General features: G+C 31.4%; 2 protein-coding genes, 2 long non-coding RNA genes and 1 other non-coding gene across 7 annotated transcripts; 3 read left to right on the top strand and 2 right to left on the bottom strand.

The window, feature by feature from the left end:
• Window positions 1-6,049: 6,049 nt before the first annotated feature.
• LOC122627988 lies at window positions 6,050-7,536 on the bottom strand. The gene is made up of 3 exons (XR_006326960.1): window positions 6,847-7,536; window positions 6,651-6,733; window positions 6,050-6,551 (listed from the first exon to the last, which is right to left on the bottom strand). It is a non-coding gene; the product is annotated as an uncharacterized LOC122627988 (long non-coding RNA).
• A 3,578-nt stretch (window positions 7,537-11,114) lies between these two features.
• On the bottom strand, window positions 11,115-20,103 carry LOC122627985. Its single transcript, XR_006326956.1, has 4 exons — window positions 19,905-20,103; window positions 14,843-15,266; window positions 14,272-14,273; window positions 11,115-11,991 (listed from the first exon to the last, which is right to left on the bottom strand). It is a non-coding gene; the product is annotated as an uncharacterized LOC122627985 (long non-coding RNA).
• LOC122627983 lies at window positions 18,258-19,843 on the top strand. Its single transcript, XM_043809730.1, has 3 exons — window positions 18,258-18,735; window positions 19,268-19,537; window positions 19,607-19,843. Exons 1-3 carry the CDS (start codon window positions 18,463-18,465, stop codon window positions 19,694-19,696), a joined length of 633 nt encoding a protein of 210 aa, XP_043665665.1. The 5' UTR covers window positions 18,258-18,462; the 3' UTR covers window positions 19,697-19,843.
• Window positions 20,104-20,805: 702 nt separating the features above from the next.
• LOC122627980 lies at window positions 20,806-24,859 on the top strand. 3 transcript variants are annotated; one of them, XM_043809724.1, is made up of 7 exons: window positions 21,892-21,928; window positions 22,769-23,015; window positions 23,088-23,207; window positions 23,273-23,401; window positions 23,471-24,078; window positions 24,153-24,227; window positions 24,292-24,859. In XM_043809724.1, the coding sequence occupies exons 2-7, from the start codon at window positions 22,955-22,957 to the stop codon at window positions 24,655-24,657; spliced, it is 1,359 nt and encodes a 452-aa protein (XP_043665659.1). In that variant the 5' UTR covers window positions 21,892-21,928; window positions 22,769-22,954; the 3' UTR covers window positions 24,658-24,859. The 3 variants fall into 3 exon arrangements, with proteins under 3 accessions (XP_043665660.1, XP_043665659.1, XP_043665658.1); XM_043809725.1 differs by lacking the exons at window positions 21,892-21,928; window positions 22,769-23,015 and adding an exon at window positions 20,806-20,961 and having other exon boundaries at window positions 24,292-24,856; XM_043809723.1 differs by lacking the exon at window positions 21,892-21,928 and having other exon boundaries at window positions 22,597-23,015.
• On the top strand, window positions 22,378-22,449 carry Trnah-gug. Its single transcript has one exon. It is a non-coding gene; the product is annotated as a tRNA-His (tRNA).
• Window positions 24,860-24,926: the final 67 nt, after the last annotated feature.

The following is a 24,926-nucleotide window of genomic DNA, read 5'->3' as shown; positions in this document are numbered from 1 at the left end:
AGAGAGAGAGAGAGAGAGAACGAGCAGAAGAGTGAAAGGGAAAGAAAGAGAAGGGAGAGAAGAGGAAACAGGGGAGAGAGAAAGAGAAAGAGAGAGATGCACAGGAGCTTCCTAAGACAAGGCTTCGCAGCTTAATTTGCACGGATCCACAACCGTAAGCTCTTCTCTTCACCGATGATAGTGGATCCTTCTACGATGAAGGACGAAACTACCGATACCCTAAAGTCTTCATCCAAAGCACTCGACTTTGTTATTCTTGCTTTTTCGAACATTGTGAAAAACAAACAAGAGATTGAACAAAAAGGAAGTAAGTCAGTTTATAAGCATTGAACAAATTTGAAATATTTAATCTAATTGATAAAATATCGATCGTTTTGTGATTCGTTCAATCATCGAACAAATCTGGAAAAGTATTTAATTTTAGAAAGGATGATTGAAAATAATTTTTGAACTGACAAACTTAACGATCGGTTATTAATTATCGAACAAATCGTGTATCGTTTGACATCGTACGATTGTAAAAATGTTCTAATAAGAAATCATATATTTTATCTATCGAATTGTTTTTACATTTTGAGATAAATGAAATATTTTTGAAATATTTAAGAATTCTTTTTCTAACTAAGAATATATTTATTCGTGAATTGAAAGATATTAAGAATACTGTGCTAAAAAATATATCTTTCGATATCTCAAATGACATATATCAAGCAAAGTTCGTAATCGAATAAAAAAAAAAAAGAAATGTTAATTTAATTAAACGATCTAATAATGTTAAATCGAACGTATCTAATCGCTAACATTAGTTTCGTTGACTCACGAGAAGAAGAAAAGAAATCGGTATAAATGGTTTAGGAAGCCTATGGTTAGCTATCGGTCGATCGACCAACGACGGATAACTTATAAATGCCAAGCAGAGAGACCTATCATAGTATAATACATATACAATATAATATTCTTAAGAGAATTTACAAGAACTTCAACGTTTATTATCGAAACGAACGGAAAAAATTTTCATCGGACGATCGTTTTCATTCGTTTATGAAATATCTCGTAAAATCACGCGACACATTTCCATTAGAAACAGAGTTTCACAAACTTTTATGAACGGAGACCTACTTTCGAAAACGGTAGGTAATTTTTCGCGACCCGTTCCTAATGAACTCTCCTAACGAACATGTAAACTACTCTCGTATTTTAATATTTAACGTGACCCACACTTTCAGAAAATCTCTGCTCTAGATGATATTACATCAAAACATACGAAGATATCACGTAAATATTATTTTATGTGCATAGGAGCATTATCGATTGTTATTTTTAATCGAGATCTTTGAAATTTTTAAATAACTAGATAAAAGAGGAAACAGAAAAAAAAAGAAAGAAATAGAAAAGAGAAAATGGAGAAAGATGAAAGAAATACAAAAGAAGAAAAACAGAACAAAGAAAATAAAAAAAAAAACTTTATAATTTTATAATTATATTTATTGGCCTGGTTTCTCTTACAATAAAGATATATACATATATATATATATATATTTTTTTATTATATATATATATATATATATATATATATATACATGTATACATAATTTAAATTCTGATTTTGCAAAACTTCTGCATAAGATGTAGAAAGATGATAGAGATAAATCCTATGTTTCTTTCTCTCTCTCTCTCTCTTTCTCTCCGTCCATCTTTTTCCTTCTGCTTTTACATTAAGAATATCTAACGACACAGATTGCATAACGACGGTAAGAACGAGTGTAAGATAGAGAGAGAATATTAATCGCAAAAGATGATTCGAGCAACGAGCTTTTTAATTGCAACACGACTATCTCTCTCTCTCTCTCTCTCTCTCTCTCTCTCTCTCTCTCTCTCTCTCTCTCTCTTTCTCTCTCTCTTTCTTTAGTTAACGTCTCTCTCACTCGTTAACGTAGGACTGTAATATTGCAATACGAAGTTACATCATGAATTGAATTTTCCTTCTGCCATCCCGCGAACGACGTGGATGAAGAAACCTAATCAAACTAGCCTTCCTCCATCTTAAATTATCTCCATCTTAAAAAATTAGAGAAAAACGTTTTTCTCGTCAAAATAACATCGACGACGACGACATCAAGCTCATTCCTTTTTTCTTTCTTTTTTTTTTTTTTTTATCCTAACGTATCTCTTAACTGTGATATACTATGTACATAGATTTTGATCAACCAGTCGAGATTTCTAGAATGACTCGAGCCAAAGTCGAAACTCGTGATTCTGCGTCCTCGGAAGTGCACCTACGGACCGAAACTTCCTGGTTAACGCGATTTTCAGGTAAATTTCACTCGTCAGGACCACCATTAGGACGACAAGCCATAGCTCTTAGCGAGAGTACCATGGATTTAACGCTAACATACGAGACCATCTATACATATCTCTGTGAGTGTGTTTTCTCTGTCTCTCTCTCTCTCTCTCTCTCTCTCTCTCTCTCTCTCTCTCTCTCTCTCTCTATCTCTCTCTTTCTTTTTTTCTTATTTTTTTTCTATTTATCTATCTATCTATCTTGCTTCTACAGATATTGTCTATAGGTAATCTGACTTTAAATCAATTCATTTTTATCGAGTAACACTTTCTCTATATAAAATATGTTATAGTTTTTAAATATTTATCGTGATAAACACATACCAACAAAAATTTGTTTAAATGTAAAAAATAGAATGTAATTGATATTAAATATATACTATATATAAATGTGTGTGTGCGTATGTGTGTTTATTATTTCGAGAGATAATCAAATGTCCTTGAAAGTTCAACAAAGTTGTTCACGAAAGATTATCTAAATTCATGTCGATTTGTAATAAAAATAAATCTATATTATCGATAGATTTTTATTTCGATGGATTTCTCTAACAAAATTCATAATGTTTAAATAAACTAAACTTACGTATCTAATATTTAAAAGTTATTCGATATTTTATAAATACACATGTACACGTCATATCTTTATATATACATATATAAATATGTATATGGCTATACAAAACTATATATTCAATTTAATTTAATTAAATAAAAGTATATAAAATTTCTAATGAATTATCAAAATATTTTATACATATATGTACATATATATATATACATATATATATATATATATACATTTTTTTTAATTCTCAATAAAATATTCGAAAACAATTATAATAATTATTTTCTATGTTCTTAGTTTAGATTAAGGAATATAAAATACGTAAAAACCGAATACCGTTGACTTTAATGAAATTCAAACAACAAACAAAAAGATAAATACATTATTTATATAATAATATTTAGAAATAAATATGAAGACGTAGTATTATATAAGACGTATATTATAAGTATTAAACATAGAATATTAAAATATACATTCAGTGAATGTACCAATACAGATACATTCTTTATCTCAACCATCTTTATCTATTTCAAAATAGAAATCGCATACGAATCATTACGATCGTAAGTTAATCTAATGATTAACATTAAACTTCTTCACTAATCACATTGAAAAGATCAAAGTAATTATAAACACATACATGTAACATGGTCCAAAAGTTCTTAGATAGATCAAAAGTTCTTAGATGGGTCAAAAGTTTCTAAGTGGGTTAAAAGTTTCTAAATGATTTTTTAAAATCAATTACTCTTTTTCGAAACTTTTTAGACTAATACTAATACTTTTTTTTTTTTCAAATTAACTGCAGGCCTAACTGCGAGTACAAAAAAGTTTCGGAAAAGTGTTATTGAATTTTAAAATAACCTAAGAACTTTTTTTGTCCTATACTTAATTATATGTTGTACTAATTAATTATAATTATTGCGTTATATCTTAATATATTATCGTCTAATTCAGACAAAAAAAAAGATCCCATTATACAAAGTGATATAAATCAAATTTTATATAAGAAATTAAACAAAAAAATAGAACACGAAGAAATAGCATTACGTAATTTCTAAGTAAATCTACGAGAAGATTTATTAACGATCATCCTTGTCGATGATTTATATAAAACATTATAATCAGTAACCCTTGCTTATTTTAACTTTATATCCTAAACATGATGGACACCGGAGGAATTAAAATTTTTTTCACTCACCACTTAAGAAGTTCTACGATGGCTGCAAAACACACTCGTCCACGTTGTACGAGTAGGTTGAGATTGAGGTAGGTTGATCCGCAGTAGGTCGACAATGATGTAGGTTGACGTCGAAGTAGGTCGACAAAATTGTTGCAAAAATTCACTTAAAATTATTACTAGGATAATCTAGACGAAGGCGAAAATCAATAAATCCTTATTTCCTTTCCTTTCAATAATAAGTTTCAAAATTCCAAAACTTATTTAAATCAATTAAAGATATACGATTTAATTATTGTAAAATATATGTATTAATTATAACGAATATAAAATATATTATATTAAAATATTCAATAAAATAATATTTTAATATTATTTCGCCGGATCTATTCGACAGAAGAGCTTCAAGATGTTAACGTGTTCGAGTATCGTATGATATTAACAATAAGGACGGTATTCCCTCTATCCTTGAACGAACTCTTCATTGTGTTTTGTTTACGTTTTCAACAAAAGACGGATTTCCTGGAAATCCAAACAAAAATGATCTAATCCAGTCTTTATATATGGATCACTAACAATAAATAGTAAACATATGTGTCTGTCCCTCTCTCTCTCTCTCTCTTTCTTTATTTCTCTCTCTCTCTCCCCCTCTTTCTCTATCTGTAATTACAACCACGACGTTCAAATCGTAACAAATTCGTTGAGTCCGATGAACAAAATGACCGACTTAGTAAGAAGAAAAAAAGCTACAGAATTTCTGCGACGCATACACAATACGTTACAATTAGAAGTTTTAATCATTTTTAATAACTTCGATTTTCTATCAGTTTTAATAATCTTCTTAAACGATTTAACGACTTACAATAAAAAGAGAAGCAGTAGAATATTTCACAACTGGTATTTAATTGAAATGTATAAATTAAATAGATGATAGTTTATCAGGTGGCACAAAAATACATATTTATTAAGAATTAATCAATAATTATTTAAAGATGTTATAATAATTTTCTTAAATTTTAGATATATTCTATATGCATATTATTTATAAAAAAAAAAAAAAAAACAAAAAATAAAAGAATACGTTATATTAAACATTCTTATTTGTATTAAGTATAATTATTTTTACAAGTTGAAAACTTGTATCTTCGATCCGTAAAATCGATTTTTTATCAGCTTACTTGGACATAACTTCTACGAAAGAGAAATTTTTACGTCGACCTATATAATTTGTAGAAAAGGAGTTTTGCGACGTTGGAGTAGTAACCATAAAAAAAGGATGTTCGAAGTCACCGTATTTCACATTCTTATTGCTTCATATAATCATCGTCGGCTTACGTAGGACTTGTCAAATAAAATTCCAAGAAATATATATTTAATTCGTAATCGCAAAAATGAAAATCATCTAATTAATCATCAAATATCAAATTATAAATAATATATATCCACGTTATATCTCTAAACAAGTTCATACTCTTAATAGCCGTGCTGTCAAAAATACACAATTTCAATGAAAAAAAAAAAAAAAAGAGAGAGAGAAGGAGAGAAAAGAAAAAAGAAACGATATACAGGATCCAAATAGTACCATTCGAACATAGAATTCGTAAATCCAAGCATGTCTGACGAGGTAGTTGGACAATGCTATATTTGCTTCGCCCTCGGCAAGAATTTGCACGATTACATCACGCTCATCCTATCTCGTCGATCATGAATACGGATGTCTCGTTTACCAGGACCTGTACCATACCATGTCAACAGTCCACGTCCGTATCTTCGTAATGAAATAACCGCACCGGTAACATCCTAACTTTCTCCGCAGTATACTGGAAAGCTCTAAACACCTGAGGGATCGCTGGTAGAACCATGTAAATCGTTTCAAATCTTAGTTTCAAAAGTTTTCTTTCAATTATTAAAGCTGTCTTAAAAATTTAGAGGGAAATAGAGAAAAAGTAAAAAAAAAAAAAAAACATGTCACTCGTTTAAAACGTGTATAAAATAAGTTCGCGTTCTTCTAGAACTAGAGAAAGATTTTATTAATATTTGAAAATCTTGAGGGTCAGTCGAATATGTTCAATCGGTAAAAGTGATCGTGATGAGCATTCTTTTGTGGGTGAAAAGTCAATGGAATTTGACGTCGATAAAAAGAACCCATAATAGCCCGTTGTTCCGGAGAACGAGAAGTCCCTTCGAAAGGGCAACGGGTCGTAGTCGATGGGAAATATCGCGAAGAGTAGAGAGGAACATCTTAAAAGTCTTCGAACGAGGATCCTTTTAGGGAATTACGAAGTTATCGGAAAAGTTTCTTCGAAGGGGGACATGCCTTGCGGCATTATATTTAATAACGTCCAATAAGCGTTCCTTCTTCTCTCTGTTCGTTCTCGTCTCACAGTCTGGTCCATCCCTTTAGATTTTCTTTTCATCCAAAATCTACTACGTCCATGCGTCTTGTTATTTTTCATAAACAAACTCCTAAACACGTATGAGAACGTTACACGTAAATTACATGATTTTTAACATCCAAAAGCGCATGATATATTAATAAATAACTTTGAAATAATTTTACTTTACCTTACATTCATTTTCACGTTATTACGATACACCATATTCTTGTATATTAAAAATGTTTATCTTGTCTCGGTAACTGAAACTCACTAAATTTTATGTATGCGTATGAACGTAAAGAAGACCACGTTGGTAGTATAAAAATAAAGAAAAAAGAAAAAGAAATCGTACGTAAAATATCTAGAAAAAATAAAATACATACACATTTATATATTTCACATTTTACTTGCGAGAATAACTCTCTGTCGTCCTGTTTAATTTTTTGTCGGGCGATGGATGACAAAAGGGAGAGAAAAAGAAATAAAGAAATACAAAAATATAAACATACAAAAATTAGAAACGACAAGATCAACGAGTTGAGAAACAACGAATGCTATTATCTTAAGAAAAGAAATTAAAGTGATTCAATCGAAACATGAAACGTGGTAAACGTTTCAACACGTTTCGAAAAATTTCAGGAGCGACGTAGCCTGGCAGATCGGAATGGAGTAACGGGACGGTACGCCAGGATGGGACAGTGGTGCGTGCCAGTATTTATAGTATGGATTGTGTCTGCTTGGCATCTAGCCATCGGGCGGTCGTTTCTCAAGAGCCGCACGAAAAGCACCGAGCTATCGTCATGTGAGCGAACGAACGATAGCGGTGTTTGCCTGATCCTACTTCGATCAGAGGGGGTAATACTTTCCTTTCACCGCCCATAAAAATTCTTATCTCTTGCCATCTCTATTGGAATACAAACGGAGTTCAAACGGTAGGTCGGTCATCGTTCGATGACGTGACTGTAATATAACTATTCTCACAAAATTATTCAAAATATTACTATCTTCTTCGGAATTTTAGCATGAATATACAACATTTGCACGTTCGATATAAAGATAGTTATATCTGCTGTTTTCAGTTTTTCTAGTTTTTTTACAAAAAAAAAAGAAAAAAAAACATCGTTTTGAAAATGATGACTTTAAAAAAGAAAAGCAGTATTATTATTACATTAATTGTAATACTATCATATATTTATATTAATATAAAGTGAGCCATCGTCTTACCGATGACGTTAATAATCAATTACTCTTTTTCCAGACTTTGTAGGTCAATATTTTTCTTTAAATCGTAAAATCACAAACTTTTGCTACGAATTCTTTTTATTGGAAACATTTGACCTAAACTCTATGATACAATTCTTATAATCCTGTCGTCTTCTTTTCCTTCTTTGTTTTTGTCAAAAAATTTCAGTAAGACAGAAAGGGGTAATAAAAATCTCTACGTGCGTAACGACTTCTATATCTTCATACGAGCATCGAGGGATTCTACCTAGAATGAATCTTCCTAGTCTGATCCTTCGAACGCACGTACAATCCATAAGTCAAGAAAAGGTTCTCTATATTCATGTAGAATGACATCGGGTCGATGCTGCTGCTGCTGCTGCTGCTGCTGCTGCTGCTGCAACTACTACTACTAGTACTATTACTACTACTACCGTAACATTCGTAGATGAATCACGAGAGTAGTCCGATCGGTAATCGTTCGCAAGCCCGACCTGGCTTTTATTAGACCGGCTGACACCGAGGATCATTGCCAAACTAGGACCGCGTACGAACAATGGCTTCCACGTATCGGGCCGGCCGATTCGAAAATAACCGTGACTGCTGTTCCTTTTCTCTCCGCACTCTTTCGAGTAGAGGATTTGAACGGACAGAGTTGGAGAGAGAGACAGAGAGAAAGAAAGAGAGAGAGAGAGAAGGAGAGAGAAGGAGAGAGAGAGAGAGAGAGAGAGAGAAATAGGCTGAGGTTAAGAAAAAAAAAGAAAAAAGAAGAAAGTTAGATAGAGAAAATAGTTAGAGAAGAGTTTGGTTCTTGATGAAAGGGAAGACAAAATGGTGGCTGGTTGCTAGTGAGAAAAGAAGAACATCGACATTTTTTTCTTTCCTTCAGTATATACTCTCAAGCGCGTGTTTCAAATCCATTCTTCGAACGACGTTACCCTTCCGTCTCTTACTCTGGATTCCCAGACGATCGTGAGAGAGAGAGAGAGAGAGAAAGACAGAAGGAACAAGGGAGAGAGAGAGGGTCAACGATCGACTCATGGAGACTCGCATGGAATCTTCACGGATAGCTTCTCGCTTTGGAATCGGAGACCCTCCGTTTTCCATCCGTCTCGAGAACGACGATACTCGATCGAGCGGCAAGACGTTCGACGAATGCCACGACGTATGCGCTTCGTAAAACGAACTAGTAAAGAGAGAGAGAGAGAGAGAAAAGAAGGGTGGGAGAAAGGAAGAGGGTAAGACAGGATCGGGACGATTTATAGTCCTACATTGGAAGGAGAACGTACGGCAAAACGTTCGATCTTGAAAATACTTTTACCTTCGATCCCTTCTCTCTCTCTCTCTCTCTCTCTCTCTCTCTCTCTCTCTTTCTCTCTCTCTTTCTTTCTTTACCTCGTACACTACTACTCTCCTAAGCTTCTTTGCTTCTTATCAAGCCAAAGTTTCGACGCTAAAATACAAAGCTTTTTCACGCGAGACTTATCGTTTTCCTGTAAATAATATATTAAATAAAATATTATAATGGTTGATATATACATACATACATATATGTGTGTGTGTGTATGTATGTATGTATGTATGTATAAATGTGAAATATTCAATAAAGTTTGAAAAAAATTAATTGTTAAGATGTTGTCGATAAGTCAAGAGTATATTATATTGTTTCGATACTACATACAGGCAATTTATTTTTAATTTTTATAATATAAAATTGTATGTAAGTCGTTATTATAATATTGTTTATTTTATTATATAGTGTTTGTCCTTAATTTTTGTATTAATAATTTTTCTAAATTTTTTAACGATTTCGATTGTAATATAACAATAACGATTCAATTGCAAATATGACAGGTGTGAAACGCATTAATTTTTGCATGCAATAGTATTGATTAACAACGTTTATTAATTTAAAAGAGTTTAAATGGATCTAACAAATATTCAATATTTCAATGTTAACTTATGGATTGTCATTCATTAGGTCAGTATTTTAAAACATTCAGTAAGTATTTAAAACGAATAGTCGTATAATAAAATATCAATGACGCAAATATAAATGATGAAAACTTAACAGTTAATTATTTAGACCGATCAAAATATTCATATATACTGATCATTTATTTGGAAAAATATTTATCTTTGATTAAGAAAAATACTTATCAAAAAATATAGAGTACGTAACTTGCGTTGATTTTATTATTTATACATATTGTTAGTTGTACATTTTATTTGTACATTTTGTACAATGTTGTAGATTTATACGTTTTATTTGTACATTCTGTAATTTTGTTATTATCAATAATATCTAGAGAGATCAATGTAGAAAATGTTGTCCAAAAGGATAGAAATGATTCCTCTCTCAACAGATAAGTATCTAAGTGCTCCAGATTTCTCTCGTTGACCTTCGATGTTCTAGGATGCATCGCTTTATGACGTTCATCCTATCGATAAGCCTCTATCGTTCCACTTTCGAAATATACTCCCTCTTTCAGGCATAGAAAATAATTGGCAAGGGTAAAAAAATAATCAACGAGCTTTCTCTTTCTTTCTCTTTCTCTTTCTATCAAACATCCATGCATGTATACGTATATCTAAATATATGTATATGTGTGTATGCGTAAAAAGAAAAAAAAGAAAAGAAAAGGAAAAAAGAAAAATTAAAAAATCAATGCTTAATAATCTTTCGACTTTCATTTTCATATTTATTCCTTTCCCAATTTATCTATTGTACTTTTAATAATTAAAAAATCAACCCTCCACTTATATATTTTTAATTTTGATCCTTTCATATGTGCATCACATATATATATGTGAAGAAATATATATATATATATATAAAAATAAAAACTCATGGATGATCTCGTTATGTACTCGTTTGTGATTTCAAAACTAGAAAATTCTCTCCTCTGAAAGTGAAAGAGATAGAATAAATATACATTGAACTCCTCGGCTTTTTGAATAAGCCATAAAGCTAAGTGATTCAAACATTGTTTTAATAACTTTTATATGTTTCGTTTGCACTGAAAATTGCCCATGATCGGAATAACGCTTTCTAATGTCGAAAGTAATACTTCTCATAACGATAATTTAAACGAAAAAAAAAATGTATAACAAGAAAGTGAGAACAGATACGATCCATTTTAAGTTAAGTTAAATTTCCTTAAAGAAATTCTAAAAGATGTGTAAACTTTCAGCAAGGTTTTTTATCCAAAAAAGAAAAAACAAAAAAGAGAGAGAGAAAAAAGAATCATTTTAAAAAGAGATTTCCAATTTTCCTGCACTTACCGATCATATGATCGATAACGTTCGACCATACGAAACTAGAAAATTTACGCTCGAATGAGTGTGAAAGCTCAACGATTGAAGAATCGTTCCTTTTCGATCCTTCAGCTCCTCTCTATCTCTCTCTTTTCTATAGTAGAAATCTATCCATCCTTTATTCCTCTATCGAAGAGAACAAGATATCGCTATTAATTAGCATGTCGAACGTATTGTCTTCAAATATTTGTATCTCGTTTTCCATATAAACGGTAAAGGAATATAAAATAAAAATAAAAAGGAACAAATTAAAAGATAATGAGTGTGCTATAAATAAAATGAGAGTAGCCATCTTTGTTCATAGATTACAGTTAACACCCCATAAAATTTCCCGTTACGGCTTAACTCAGGAATGTTTTCTAATCAATGAAAAAAAAACGAAACTGAAAGAAATAGAAATAGAAAGAGAGAGAGAAAGAGAAAGAAAAAGAGAGAGAAAGAGAGAGAGAATGAAGGAGGAGGACGAGAAGGAGAAGGAGAAGGAGGAGAAGCCATTCGGAGTTTCCAACGTGCTCCCAGGATTAGCTCCGGCTTTAATGTCCGACGACAAAGGATTTCAAAGGTAATTGAATCAGGAGCACCGGTTCGCCACAAGCTTAAAAGCCACAAGTGTTTGGTTGCTGCGTTGTTGCCCTCCTCTGCGTTTCGAAGCTCTCCTTCCGTTTCAAACCGACTACGCTTGCCGAACGATACAGAATCTGTCGCTTAATTAAATAAATCGCTTCTCTCGACACTCCAAGAAAGAGGAGGGGAGAGAGAGAGAGAGAAAGAGAGAGGAAGAGAGAGATACAAATGTTCAACGTGATCCTTTCACATCCAAATTATTCGTCGAATTCGGTCAGCACATTTGCTTGCTAACTTAAAACTTGAAAATTTCCGACTAAAGGAATCTTCGGTTCCTCTTGATCTAACACTGATGAATCTTTCTTTGTTCTAACACTTGATTCCTTGTTCAAAGTTTTCAATCTGAAAACTGGACGGACGACTACCTAAAACAATATTATAGCGTTATATTATCATTTCATGTGTTTAAATACGCGAATATGTAATTAAGATTGTAATTAAGAATATAAGCAGAAGCAGGAAATTCGCTTGCATTTCAATGAGAACTGATATTGTATTTTATATCTCTGTAACGTGTAACTTCGTCAGAATCATATACTTAAGTATAGGTACCTTGTATAACGCGATAATTAAATAACAATTTCGACGTAACGCGATTTGGAAATTTTTAGATTTTTATTTTTTCACTTTATGTACGCGCGCGCGCTGTGTGTGTGTGTGTGTGTGTGTACATATATATATGTATTATATATTATTTTATATATATATATATTATATATTATTTTAAATAGTTATAATATAATTTCAAGAAGCAAATATTATGGCGTTTATCGTTTTTCTATTTATTCGTTCGTTTCAAGATCAACCTATATTTCTTTTATGATAGAAACATATTCAACGGTTCGTAAAAAAAAGATGAAATAAAAAAATAAAAAAAAAGGTAACCGTACGGAACATTTTTTCATCTTAAATCCAAACAAAATATTAAATTATATAAAAAGTTGTCACGGACTTTATTCCCTGACAAAACGTGACATTTGTCGCGTTATGTAAATTATCGGTTTCTTATTTAATTTTTATTGAACTAATAAAATTCTCTGAATCAATGGAAAATTTTTAACGGTTGACTAAAGTCACCGATGGGATACGCCACGTGCACGCGATAACGATTGACTGTAATAATCGTTAATAACGAAAGGTTTAACGTCGCAATAATTTTTGTTTCTTCATATATTAAATGTAATCTTTGAGTTATTACCAAAGATCAATAACAACGTAGAATATTATTCATTTCGTAGTCATTGCTAGAAAATGAATTATCTATAGTTTTATGTAATAATCTCATGGAAAAAAAATGTTGAAAGTATGGCATTTGCGTGTTATCGCGAATATTATATGGAAACGATAAAAAACGATCGATAAATATAAACGGATGACTAGATCTGAAGCCGAATCGAAGCGATCGTTTAAGTTTTCCGATGCCTTTGATGCACGGCCCGATACATGCACTATCCAGTTAATTCTTTCTGGTTGGTTCGGCAAACAGGACCGGAAGTAACGTCTCTCTTTTCGTGTTAGTTGGCCCGTGTTCGTTAGGCATACCGTCAATTCACTCTCTTTCCATCCCCTTTTTCGGTTTTGATCTACCAGCTGGAAGATACCGAACGGATATTGAACGAACGTCATCACCATAATCAAATCTATAACCAAACTAACGGGAAATTGTCTCCTTTACCAATGTTATCGATCGACAGTTAGCTATGTAAAGTCCTTTGAATGTTATTGCTGACATAGAAGAAAACTTACTTTGATAATACATTAAAATGATTATTATCCAAATTTTCTATTACGACGTACATCTGTAATAACAATACAATTAACAAATTAACAAAAAAAGGAAAAAATAAACATCTATGTACGAATAAAAAATTTTCCAAATAATTCGTATAACAAAACGATATACCTAATCTCCGTACCTAGTAACAATATCTGAGGAGAATTCAGCTTATTGCTCAGTCGAAAAGAAAAAAAAAAAAAAGAAAAAGAAAAAATTTTTTTAAAAATGTGAAAGATTTTTCATTCCTTCTAAATCCCCATTCCTCGTAATTATTTTGATAAATACACGAGAAAAGACAATATCTACGCTTAAGGTAGATACTAAAAATATATTCAGTTGAGAATAGCAGTGTGGTTATGGTCGTTCAAAAAAAAGAAAAAAGAAAAGAAGAAGAGAAAGAGACAGAAAGAGAGAGAGAGAGAGAGAGAGAGAGAGAGAGAAAAGGAGAAAAAACAATATGTATAGAAGCACGAATAGCAAGCGATCTCTTTTTCTTTCTTTCTATCACTCTCTCTCTCTCTCTCTCTCTCTCTCTCTCTCTCTCTCTCTCTCTCTCTCTCTCTCTCTCTCTCTCTCTCTCTCTCTTTCTCACGCAAAATAGTATAGGCGTATGAAAGGTAGGTCACGACGTAGTGCAGACGCGCACACGTAACCGGCAAGGCGGCTACCGCAAACCGTCAGCTTCAAAGGGGCACCCAAGCGAGGTGTATATTCCGTACTTGGCGAGGCTACCTTCGCACGCACGAATAGTCAAGTACCACCACTGCGCAAAGGGTTATTTTTAGTTCAATTTGTCGCTCGAACGATACCATAAAGCTAGTAGAACCTTGCGCCCGCTCGTCTCTTTCCGTTTACAACTACAACGTACATCTCTTCTAGGTGTATGTATGTATATACGTGTAAATGTATGTATGTAGGTATATAATACGTATGTTTAATACTTGTTGAATATATCTATATATGCCATGATAATACCGTCTTATGCTCAATATCGTCTTAAGTTATACGATAATGTATAATGCAATAATATAGAAACAATATGAAGTATAATAAAGAATTCCTTTGTTGCATTATCCCTTACTCATCTTTCTTTGTTTTCTTTCAATTCTAAATAAACTAAGTAAGGATTGTAGAATAAGACTTCTTTATATTCTTTGATCATGTCCCATCTTGTTTCTTTCAAAATGTATATATTAATTATTCATCTATTATTTCTATATATTGTAATGATTGTAACGAATAGTATCGTTAAAATTTGTGATACGTTAAAGGTATTATATATTAAATCTTTCTTTTTGTCTTTTTTTTTTTTTTCTTAATTCGAGGTACACCAAAGGTACATTAAATTTTATAATTGCGTATGTATTAATAAAATAACACATACGCGCACGAATACATACGTCATAAGATATGAGAAAAGAAAATGTTAAAAAACTTACGTTTTATCGTGAAACTTATACGTGTTTCGGATCGTTCATTCGACATTTATGGAAAAATGAAATATAGCGGCAATCTAGCCGTGTTACGTGTCACCATGAAGTAACACGTTCTGTATAACCGGCCCAGAACCACCACCTCCAACACCACCACCACCAACAGCAGTAGCAGCACAGCAGCAGCAGCAGCAGCAGCAGCTTCGTTTACGTGCACCTCGTATGTCACGTATCCATGCAAACTGTATGTCACGTGTGCGAAACACGCATCACGCAAGTTAGGATGAAAGTCAATGAAGCATCGAATAGGATAACGCTAGCGGTCAGGGCCGTCCTCGTTAAGGGATCCTTCACACTACTGGAATTGTCACGAATTCCATACAAATTGTCTCTTCCTCCAATTATTTTTCTGGATTTAAACTCCGCTTAACTGAAAAATATTAAAAGGATTTCAAAGATTTGCAAAAGGATGTATGGTATTAAAAAACGAAAAAAAAATAAACAAAATAAATCTAAATAATAACTAAATAAATAAACGACTCGAATATTAATCCGATTGGAAATAACAATTTTAAAAAGGGACTTTGTTATTTCCCGCCACTTTAAATCATCGCGTTCTCGTTTCTTCCATCTGAAACTTTTAATCCGAATTGGCATGGGCGAATGAAAAATTGGCGATCTCTGACTGTCAATGATTTTACATAGAAAGTAAAAATAGTTTCACGATAACGAGCGATTTTTAATTGTCAACGAACGACGATACCAAACCTCTTTTTCTGCATACACACATACATATACGATATGATACACACATACATATATGATAGCTAACCTTTCTACTATGAAATGTTGCTCGATTTTTTTGCGATAAAGGATATACGCGACGATGCTTTCATTTGTCGAATTGAAAGTCAGATTTGATTCCGTGCTACAAACGTGATGTACGAGAGTTTACTATATATATATATATATATATATATATATATATATATATATATATATATATAACAAGTAGATATTTAACTATTTCACATTAGTATAATCTTATATTATATCATAATCAAATGACTAAACAATGTAACAATTTTTATGTTTAATGCACAATGTAAATGTTCAATCATCTTTATTAATACTTAATAATTAACGTATACTACCGATATATATACATATACATATATATATATATATATATGTATATATTTTATTTTCTGGTTTTGCACAAGAACTTACTATGTATATAATGAACGGCCATTGATAATCTCATATATAGTCTTGCATTACGTAATAATCACATGATTATGCAATTTTTAACAATGTCTTTAACAATTATCATGCATGGTAAATATTCATTTATATCAAATTTACAAATATTTAATAATATATAGTGTCAATATATATATACATACATACATACATATATATATATATATATATGTTACTTCACGATACATGTGGATCAAAGTTTACTGTGCATATAACTAACGGACATTTAACGATCTCACATATAATCTCACATTACGTCATAATCACATGACTATATAATACAACAATTATCAAGTACAATCTGAATATTCAATTATATTACATTTATAAATCCTTAATTATACATATAAATATATATATATATATTATATAAAATAATATATGTTGCTTTACGATACATGTAGATCAAAGTTTACTGTGTATATAACTAACGGACATTTAACGATTTCACGTTAACCTACTATTACGTCATAATCGTATTACTATACAATATAACGATTAGTGTAACAATTTTCAAGCACAATATAATATATCATATTTATCATTAGTAGATAATATATATATATATATATATATATATATATATATATATACCGTATACCTTAAGTATTTTAATTCGTTAAACAACAGTGGGGAGGACTTAACAGTACGAATCAAAATCAATAAGCCGATTATTGGTTAGCTCAAACGGAGATTATGTTGCTTCGAATCGACACCTCCTATGATGGCGTATGGTTCGTGGCTTCGTTTGAATACCATGGACTTTCCAGACAGCCGGACATCCGTCCCAGTTCCTTTTCCAACACCGTTTGACAAGGCAGGATCCATGTTCAATGTAATCTTCACGGACGCTACGTAAAGTATGTTCCTTTTGTCGGAGCTACGCATGTACCCTGGCCATCGCCATTGTCCAAGACGTATTTATGCGTTCTGCTTGAATGGACGTGAAAAAAAAGACAAAAAAACCAAAGTGGAGACAAAAAGCAGTTATATCGTTTATCATATCGCACGTTGTTGTACATATACCATTATTATACTGTTTGTTCATAATTTATTATATTATAAAATATTAAATAATGAAATATTTATCATATATATGTATATATAATTAAATATCAAAATGTATAATATAATATAATATAATATTATATCATATCATATCATATAACATATCATGTAATATAATATAACAGAACATAATATAATATAATATAATATAATATAATATAAATTTAATAATACTTATATAATAAAAATGTTACTCTAGATATAAGTTACGCAATCAAACTATTTTCATTATTCAAATATAAATACTTGCAATGACTAATCAATAAATTGCAGTTTATATTATCGCTGTATAATCTTACGAGGTTATTTAGCGTCGATTGATTTTTTATGGACGAAGAACTGGTGGAAATAAATTGTTTTATAAAAAATACAAATCGAAAAATGTCTTATGATTTCCTGCTTTAAAGAATGAAAAACTCGTTGAATAGTTTTTATTTCTTTTTTTTTTTTTTTTTTTTTTTTTTTTTTTTTTTTGTAGAAATATAAAGATGAATTCATTATCAGAGCGTTGTTTTTTTTTCACATTTGTTACATTCGTTAATTAATAATCTATGCTAAACATGTGGTCACTCGACCAATATTGTATTTACATTAATCAAAAATGTATACCATCTAACAAATTATTCGGTTGTTGCACATCCTTCTTGTATCAACGAAACGATCGATCGACATTTAAACATTACATCCCGCTTAAAAATAATGACTACGCATTACCGCTACGTGGCGCCACTTTGCAACGACGTTAGTCAAATATTGAATATATGTCGTGTCTTTTGCAAAAAAAAATAATAAAATGATATAATACAATAAATCAAAGCATATATTTATTAATATCTTATCAATTTAATCGTTCGAATTGTCTTAAAACTATGCAAATAATTTTCTGCAAATGAATTCGTAATATTAGCAAAACTATTGAAAGATCGTATAAAATTCGAAATAACAGGTATATATGTCGATTTCTGAAGATTCGAAAATAGCAAACACATCGAGCGAAATTGTATAAATAATTTTGTACTAACGAAGAACAAAAAAAAAGAGAAAAACAAAATAATGTGAAACAAAAAAAAGAAACAACGCCGATTGCATGACAACGACAAAACAAAATTGTCACCACACATTTTCCCCGTACACTATAAAAAACTTTTTGGTATAAAACAATTTTTCGTTTAGTTTGGCTTAAAAGTAAAAACAAAATTAAAAAGTAAAGAAAATACGTGACAAATTCAAAGTAAGAAAATTCAGTAAAGAAAAAAAATATATATATAAAAGAAAGAAATAAAAAAATTTAAAAGATGGGTCAAGTAATGGGTGAAATGCCAACGACGATGGCAGGATTAAAGGAAGAACGCGATCGCATTCTTCATTGGAGTGGAGAAATATTAGCTAAGGTTAGCGATAATGTTCATAGTGAAGATACATTTCTGATGGATTATACCGATGAAAAACTTAATCAAAAAGTCAAAGTTTGGATTGATAAAGGAACTGCTCAGGTTAACGCAGCTTTGGGTAAAATTCCGAATATTAGCCAGGAATGTAAAAATACTACCTTGGCAAAGATAGAGAAGGTAATTAATCTGATATAGAAACATTTTTATTTATTTGGTTAGTATTTCGTTAATTAATAGTATCTAATATTTTATAAAATATATTCTCGGTATATATATACATATATATATATATATATATATATATATATATATATATATATATATATATATATTCATATATATGAATATTTTTATCAGTATTTATAATGAAATATCAGTAAGTGATATTAAAGGTCAGTATAGATATAATTAAATTTCAGAATTTGTTTTTTATTTTATTATAAATGCTAACAAATTATTATATATATTCGCAAATATTATAATTAAAAGTTTTTGTATTAATCAATGTAATACTAAACACATATTACATAATAAAATTTTTTGATAAATATTGATCATTCCTTTAAAATACTAATTAAAAATGTTTAAAAAATGTTGACCCTAATAAGTGACAGCCGCAAGAAAATGTTTGACTATTTCGAGTTCGTTCATAAATAAGATAATCGTTTATAAATAAATGTATATATTAACGATTATATAAAATACGTAGCTTAAAGAAGAATTTTCATCGAAAATAAGGAAGGAATACGAATCGGCATATTCCGAAATACAAAAATTTACAAAAAAAGTTGACAAATTCGGCGGCGAGGAAAGAAAAATACACGAAGCGATACAACAGATAGAAAAAGAGGCTGGAGGTGATATAGCTAAATTTCAGAAGAAACTTGGACCATTAAGATTGAAAGTCTTTAAAAATTTAGAGGCAGGTGAAAAATTTCAATTCGAAGATAAACGTTTGAAAGATACTTTCACGAAGAAGGTAAGAAAAATTCGTTATATGTTATTAATTAATTATTAACGTATACTTCCTAAATCAAAATACGAATAGGTTCACGAAATAGACAGTAAATTGGCAAGTGAATGCGACAAAAAAATTGAAAAGATCATCAAGGAAGTTGAAAAATGTATGCCGAAGTAAAAAAGAAAAAGAAAAAGGGAAAAACAGAAAATTAAAAAATTAAATTAAATTAAAAAAAAAAAAAAAAAAAAAAAACAGAAAAAAGAGAAACAGATTTGTGTAAGTAACTTGTGCGTGACGCGACCAAATAAACCATCTAAAATCGTACGAACTTTAATCGATTAAAAAAAAAGCAAGAGAAGAAAAAAAACTTCTTAAATTAACTTACCAAAATTGCAAACGAATAATTTTAAACGAGAAACACCTTTACAGAAATATTTTTACATAAATAATAAAAAAGATCCACGGTCGGCAAGCTAGCACGTAGTCGATAAACTTACATCGATCGTATCACGAGAACGAATGCTTGAAAGTTGTTGATGACAAGTTTTATTCCCAATGGTGACAATATAAAAAAAAGAAAAAAAAAGATAAAAAGAAAGAAAGTAACAAATCAAGTATAAAAGCAAACAAAGATAGATAAAAGTACGATGTATATGTGCTAATTGTAAATATATGTAAAAAAACATTACAAAATAATTCAATGCGATACGTATGAAAGAGAGAACGAAGAAAGCGTGGTACGACCGATGTGCGAGAGAGTGAGAAAGAAAGAAACGAAAGAACGAGCGCGAGAGAAGGGGAAGAGAGAAAGAAAAAAGAGAGAGAGAGAGCAGTATTCGTAGATAAGAAACGCGGTAGTTTCGTTCTCGTTCTTTCTTTGTTTGTTTCTTTCTAAATTTCTTCGTCTCTTGGGAGGAGCTGATCCTTCGAGCCACAAAGGACCTTCTCCCAGAGGACAAAATCTCCTAATAAAGGATAATACTATACCGGGAAACGTTCATTCCCAACGGGATGTATAAATGTATAATGATACGTGTATGTGTTGTGTACGATGTTGTATGTATGTATATACATATGTATGTAATATCGGTCGGCCGACGACGACGTTCGACCTTCAACGCGCGTGCCACGTTTCGTACGTGACATAACATATATATATATATATATATATGTACACAAATACACATATACATATATATGTATGTGTGATGTACGTGTGTAAGAGCACGCTGAACGAGATCGCGAAAGGAGAGGAGAAGGGCGGGAGGGAGGGAGAGAGAAGGGAGAGACAAACGTAAGACGATGATGCTCCGTCGAGTCACCGACGTTCGTTGGGGTAGGCTCTCCCGGAGACTCCCGTTATCGGGAGAACAGAAATGTCGAAGGTGCGAACGAATGCCATGCGTTGGATGCGCACGCACCTCGTGGTGTCTCTCTTTCAGGTACGTATATACGCTTAATGCATCCATGAGAATACTCTTTTAAAACCGATTTCCAATTAATCGAAAATAAACTATTACTATATTATTAGTATTATTCTTCTTCTTTTTCTTCTTCTTCTTCATCTTATTATTATTATTATTATTATTATCGTCATCATTATCATTATATCAATAATAGGTCGATTGTTACGTTCGTAGAATTAATCGCGAATCGTTACGATGGTATTACGATAAGAGAAAGAAAAAGAAAGAGAGAAGAAAAAGAAAGAGAGAAGAAAAAGGTGAGAAAGAGAAGAAAAAGAAAGAAATCAAACAAAAATCTATAACTTTATCTGAAAACGTTTTAAAAATTTTCGTTCGATCGATTTCGACGAAGGCTACGAAGAAACCCGCAACATACTTTTAACTCGGCCCTGCCGAGTGTGAGCGGTAAACTTTTTCTTTAGAAATCGCCAGCGCGCGTCATTCGGAATTTACCAATGGGTACGTGTACGATCGTCCGCGAATGAGAAAAGAGAGCGACTACGCTCCCAAGGACATCGAATATGTTTCCTTGTTTCGCTAATGTCTGCCTACCTACCTGCATGCCTGCCTGCCTGCCTACCTACCAACGAAATCATCTCTTCTCCAACCTCTCGGAGAGAGTCGTCGTCGACGTCGTCGTTGCTAAAACCACGACGCCGCAGTAACATCGGCGGTCGCTTGAAGCCCACTCTTATCCGGATCGCAGAAAAGCCTAAGAGCCGCGAATGAGCGGTAGTCGCTCCTTTCTGTCATCGTCCATGACTCTCCTACCCACCCCAACTCCCACCCGCCAAACAACTCGTCCACCGTCGACCTTTTAAACCGCTCGATAAATTCACGCGCGTAAATTCAAGAACTATTCAAAGGAGAAAGAGAGAGAAAGAGAGAGAGAGAGAGAGAGAGACGTTGATAGAATAGATTCCTACTTTATCGACTCTTTTTCGTAAGGATCTTTTTCACGATCTTTTTGCCTTCTCCGATTTCGTGTTAGCCGTGTGCTCCTTACAAACTCACGTTAAACTTTCTCGATGTGCAGTCGATTCCGGAAATAGATTTCAATTTTCTTTTCTTTTCTTTTCTTTTTTATTTTAATGTTTAATTTTAATTTTTTCTTTTTTCTTCAATTTGTTTTTTTCTTCCGAATCGCATTTCGAACGATCACGATGTCGACGAGATTAAACGAAACCAATGTTATTTACGTACTAAGTATGATGTAGTCATGTATATTATATTTGTTTCTTTCGAATTTATATGAAGTATACAATGTTTTATATTTCTCTATAAAAAATTATATTTCATTCTTACGTCTTGCTTATCAAGTAAATTTTTTTATTACTACATTATCTGTGTTTATATATGAAAGAATAAAAATAATTCCCATGTCCTTCAATAGCCGTGATCGTCTAGTGGTTAGGACCCTACGTTGTGGCCGTAGTAACCCAGGTTCGAATCCTGGTCACGGCAATGTGTGAAAACATTGTCACGGTTGAAGGTCTTTTTTTTTTTCTTTTTTTCTTTAATTCCCTAGGTTTTGCTAATAAATAAATTTTGTATAATAAACTTTTTATAATTTTATGTATGTATAAAATAAAAAGAAAATATGAACGTATATGCTCTAAAGAAATGTTATGAATATATAAGATACTTATGCAAATATTAAAGATGAGCTCGTCAAGAGTAAGAATAACAAATTGATTAATACCTCGCGAAAGCAAAATTATTACTTTCTTGCAAAATTATAACTTTCTTGCAAAATGCACAAAATATTTATTCCTTGAACCAGTTCTTTGAAAAGTATGACACAAGACAATAAAGTATAACAAAAGAGATTCTTAAATATAAACAATCAGCAATTTTTTGATGTAACAAGAAGCTTTAAATTAGGAGCATGATAGAAGATAATGTCAGTGAAGGAATGAATTTTGAAGGTATAGTGACAAGAAAACCAAGTATTAAGAAAGAGTAAATTATGATTAATATAATTGAGCTGATTCAATTGTTAGTGATCACATCTGTGTTACAAGAGATTGGTTTGTAAAATCAAATGTATAAAAACTTTATAACTCTCATTGAAGATATAATTTATATAATTTAAAAATCAGTTGCAGGAGATTTATCAAAAATTGATGATGTCCAAACTTGTATGGAATTTTGCTCTACTTCTGGTAATGTAGGAAATTTCAAGGACGGATATTGTGTGTGTGAAAATTTGGATAATATAGGTATCTTATGTACTTTTAGAAAGAATATGTTTCAAACTTATACTTAACTGTATATTTTATTATAGATACAGAAAATGTAGTTCGCGAGGACAGGCAAGTAGAGTATGTTGATCCTATTTCATATTCTAATGATCTTACTAATGAAGACCGAATAATGCGCTGTGCATTAAGATCAAGGAAACACATGAGACATCGTAAGATATAACTTATTAGTAGCATAAACAATAATAATAATGTCTAATGATTTTTATATAACATAACAGATGATGCTGATCGTGTAGTCACATACTTTGTCAATGATGGACCAGCAAATGGTCATACTTATTTTGTTCAAGCAGCTAATCAAAATATAGAGACAGAAAGAGAATGTAGAAATAACAACTTTCCATTAACAAATTCCTATCGTAATGCTGACGAACCTAACGATCAACTGCCCAATGAACAATCATCGATGACAGAAAATTATTCAAAACGAAGCTACAGTGATGCTATTATTGGTGCTCCATATAATCCATACAATCCTGTATATTTCTTACCACATAAAGTGTCTATTGCATCTGTTGCACCTGTTGTAATGAATCCATATGTTACGAGTGCTACATACGGTTCTGTAATAGGGCCAAGAAATAATATGTTAAGTCATCCAACTGATACTGTGCGAGATAATTTAGTGGGTGCAAAGTTGCTACCAAAAATTCGGTCACGTTCAAATTTACTAAGACGTGTCTCCAATGCATTGGTAGGAATAGTTAAAGAGCCTGAAAACGAAAGTGTATTAGGTACTTTTCTCAATAACATTATTAAACAAGATCCTACTGCATACTCTCCTGAATATAATAATAACAAAAACGTTATTGACAAAAATAATGTTGTAAGTAGATTATATACATATTTTATATATAATCATAAAATTCAATTATTGATACAGAATATCGATTGTTTTAGGGAAACGAAATTAAACAAGACAATTCTATTGTCGGTTTTACTAATGAAACTGGAGAAACTCCTACAGCAAATTCTGTAAGTGGAAAATATTTCCTTTCTTCTTTAATGATATATGAAGATAATTAAATAATATTTTTAGGAAATTACTTCACAAGGAAACATTCAAATATCATCTGAAACAAAAAGACCTACAAATTCAATGCCATCCATTCAAAGAACGAATATATCTCCTAGAAACTTCCAAAGCATTCCATACAACCAACATCTTATGTCAATATATCCTTCAGAACAATATCCCATTCATAATCCTTTTAATACCATGCCTACAGCTTATATTCTTCAACCTGTAAACATAATATCACAAGGAATAGATTCTACACCACAATCAGAAATAATTAGCTCATCACAATCACGTGAATCTTTAGATTGTGAAAATAACAGTTTTTTAAGTACTAGTGAACCCACCAATGCTTTCCAAACATCTACAGATACTTCTAATTATTAAGATAATAGTATGAATTTTAATGATACAACTACTAAAGATTCCATAGGAGATATAAGTTAAGATGCAAGCGATTTTTAATATCATAGAATAAAATTCCAATAAGATTTTATAAAAAGTAAGAATAAAACTAAATAAGAAATTTAAAAAAGAAATCATGTAAATAATGTAAATGATTTTTTTTTATGCTATAAAAATATAATAACATCCAGTAGTTTTGTTAAACTTGATACATTAGAATCTTTGTAGAACTGTTTTCCATAGGATACTAT

This window comes from Vespula pensylvanica, chromosome 3, assembly GCF_014466175.1.
Source record: "Vespula pensylvanica isolate Volc-1 chromosome 3, ASM1446617v1, whole genome shotgun sequence".
NCBI lineage: Eukaryota > Metazoa > Arthropoda > Insecta > Hymenoptera > Vespidae > Vespula > Vespula pensylvanica.
Note: the sequence above shows the minus strand (reverse complement) of the source record. Positions and strands in the feature narration are given on the sequence as shown.

What these genes read in the sequence shown, in the direction of transcription:
- LOC122627983 (XM_043809730.1), top strand. Translation starts at nt 18,463, where the DNA reads ATGGGTCAAGTAATGGGTGAAATGCCAACGACGATGGCAGGATTAAAG. An exon ending in CCTTGGCAAAGATAGAGAAG is followed by an intron (nt 18,736 to 19,267) that starts GTAATTAATCTG and finishes TAAAATACGTAG; the next exon opens with CTTAAAGAAGAATTTTCATC. An exon ending in AAGATACTTTCACGAAGAAG is followed by an intron (nt 19,538 to 19,606) that starts GTAAGAAAAATT and finishes AAATACGAATAG; the next exon opens with GTTCACGAAATAGACAGTAA.
- LOC122627980 (XM_043809724.1), top strand. Translation starts at nt 22,955, where the DNA reads ATGATTAATATAATTGAGCTGATTCAATTGTTAGTGATCACATCTGTG. An exon ending in TTATTGACAAAAATAATGTT is followed by an intron (nt 24,079 to 24,152) that starts GTAAGTAGATTA and finishes CGATTGTTTTAG; the next exon opens with GGAAACGAAATTAAACAAGA. An exon ending in AAACTCCTACAGCAAATTCT is followed by an intron (nt 24,228 to 24,291) that starts GTAAGTGGAAAA and finishes TAATATTTTTAG; the next exon opens with GAAATTACTTCACAAGGAAA.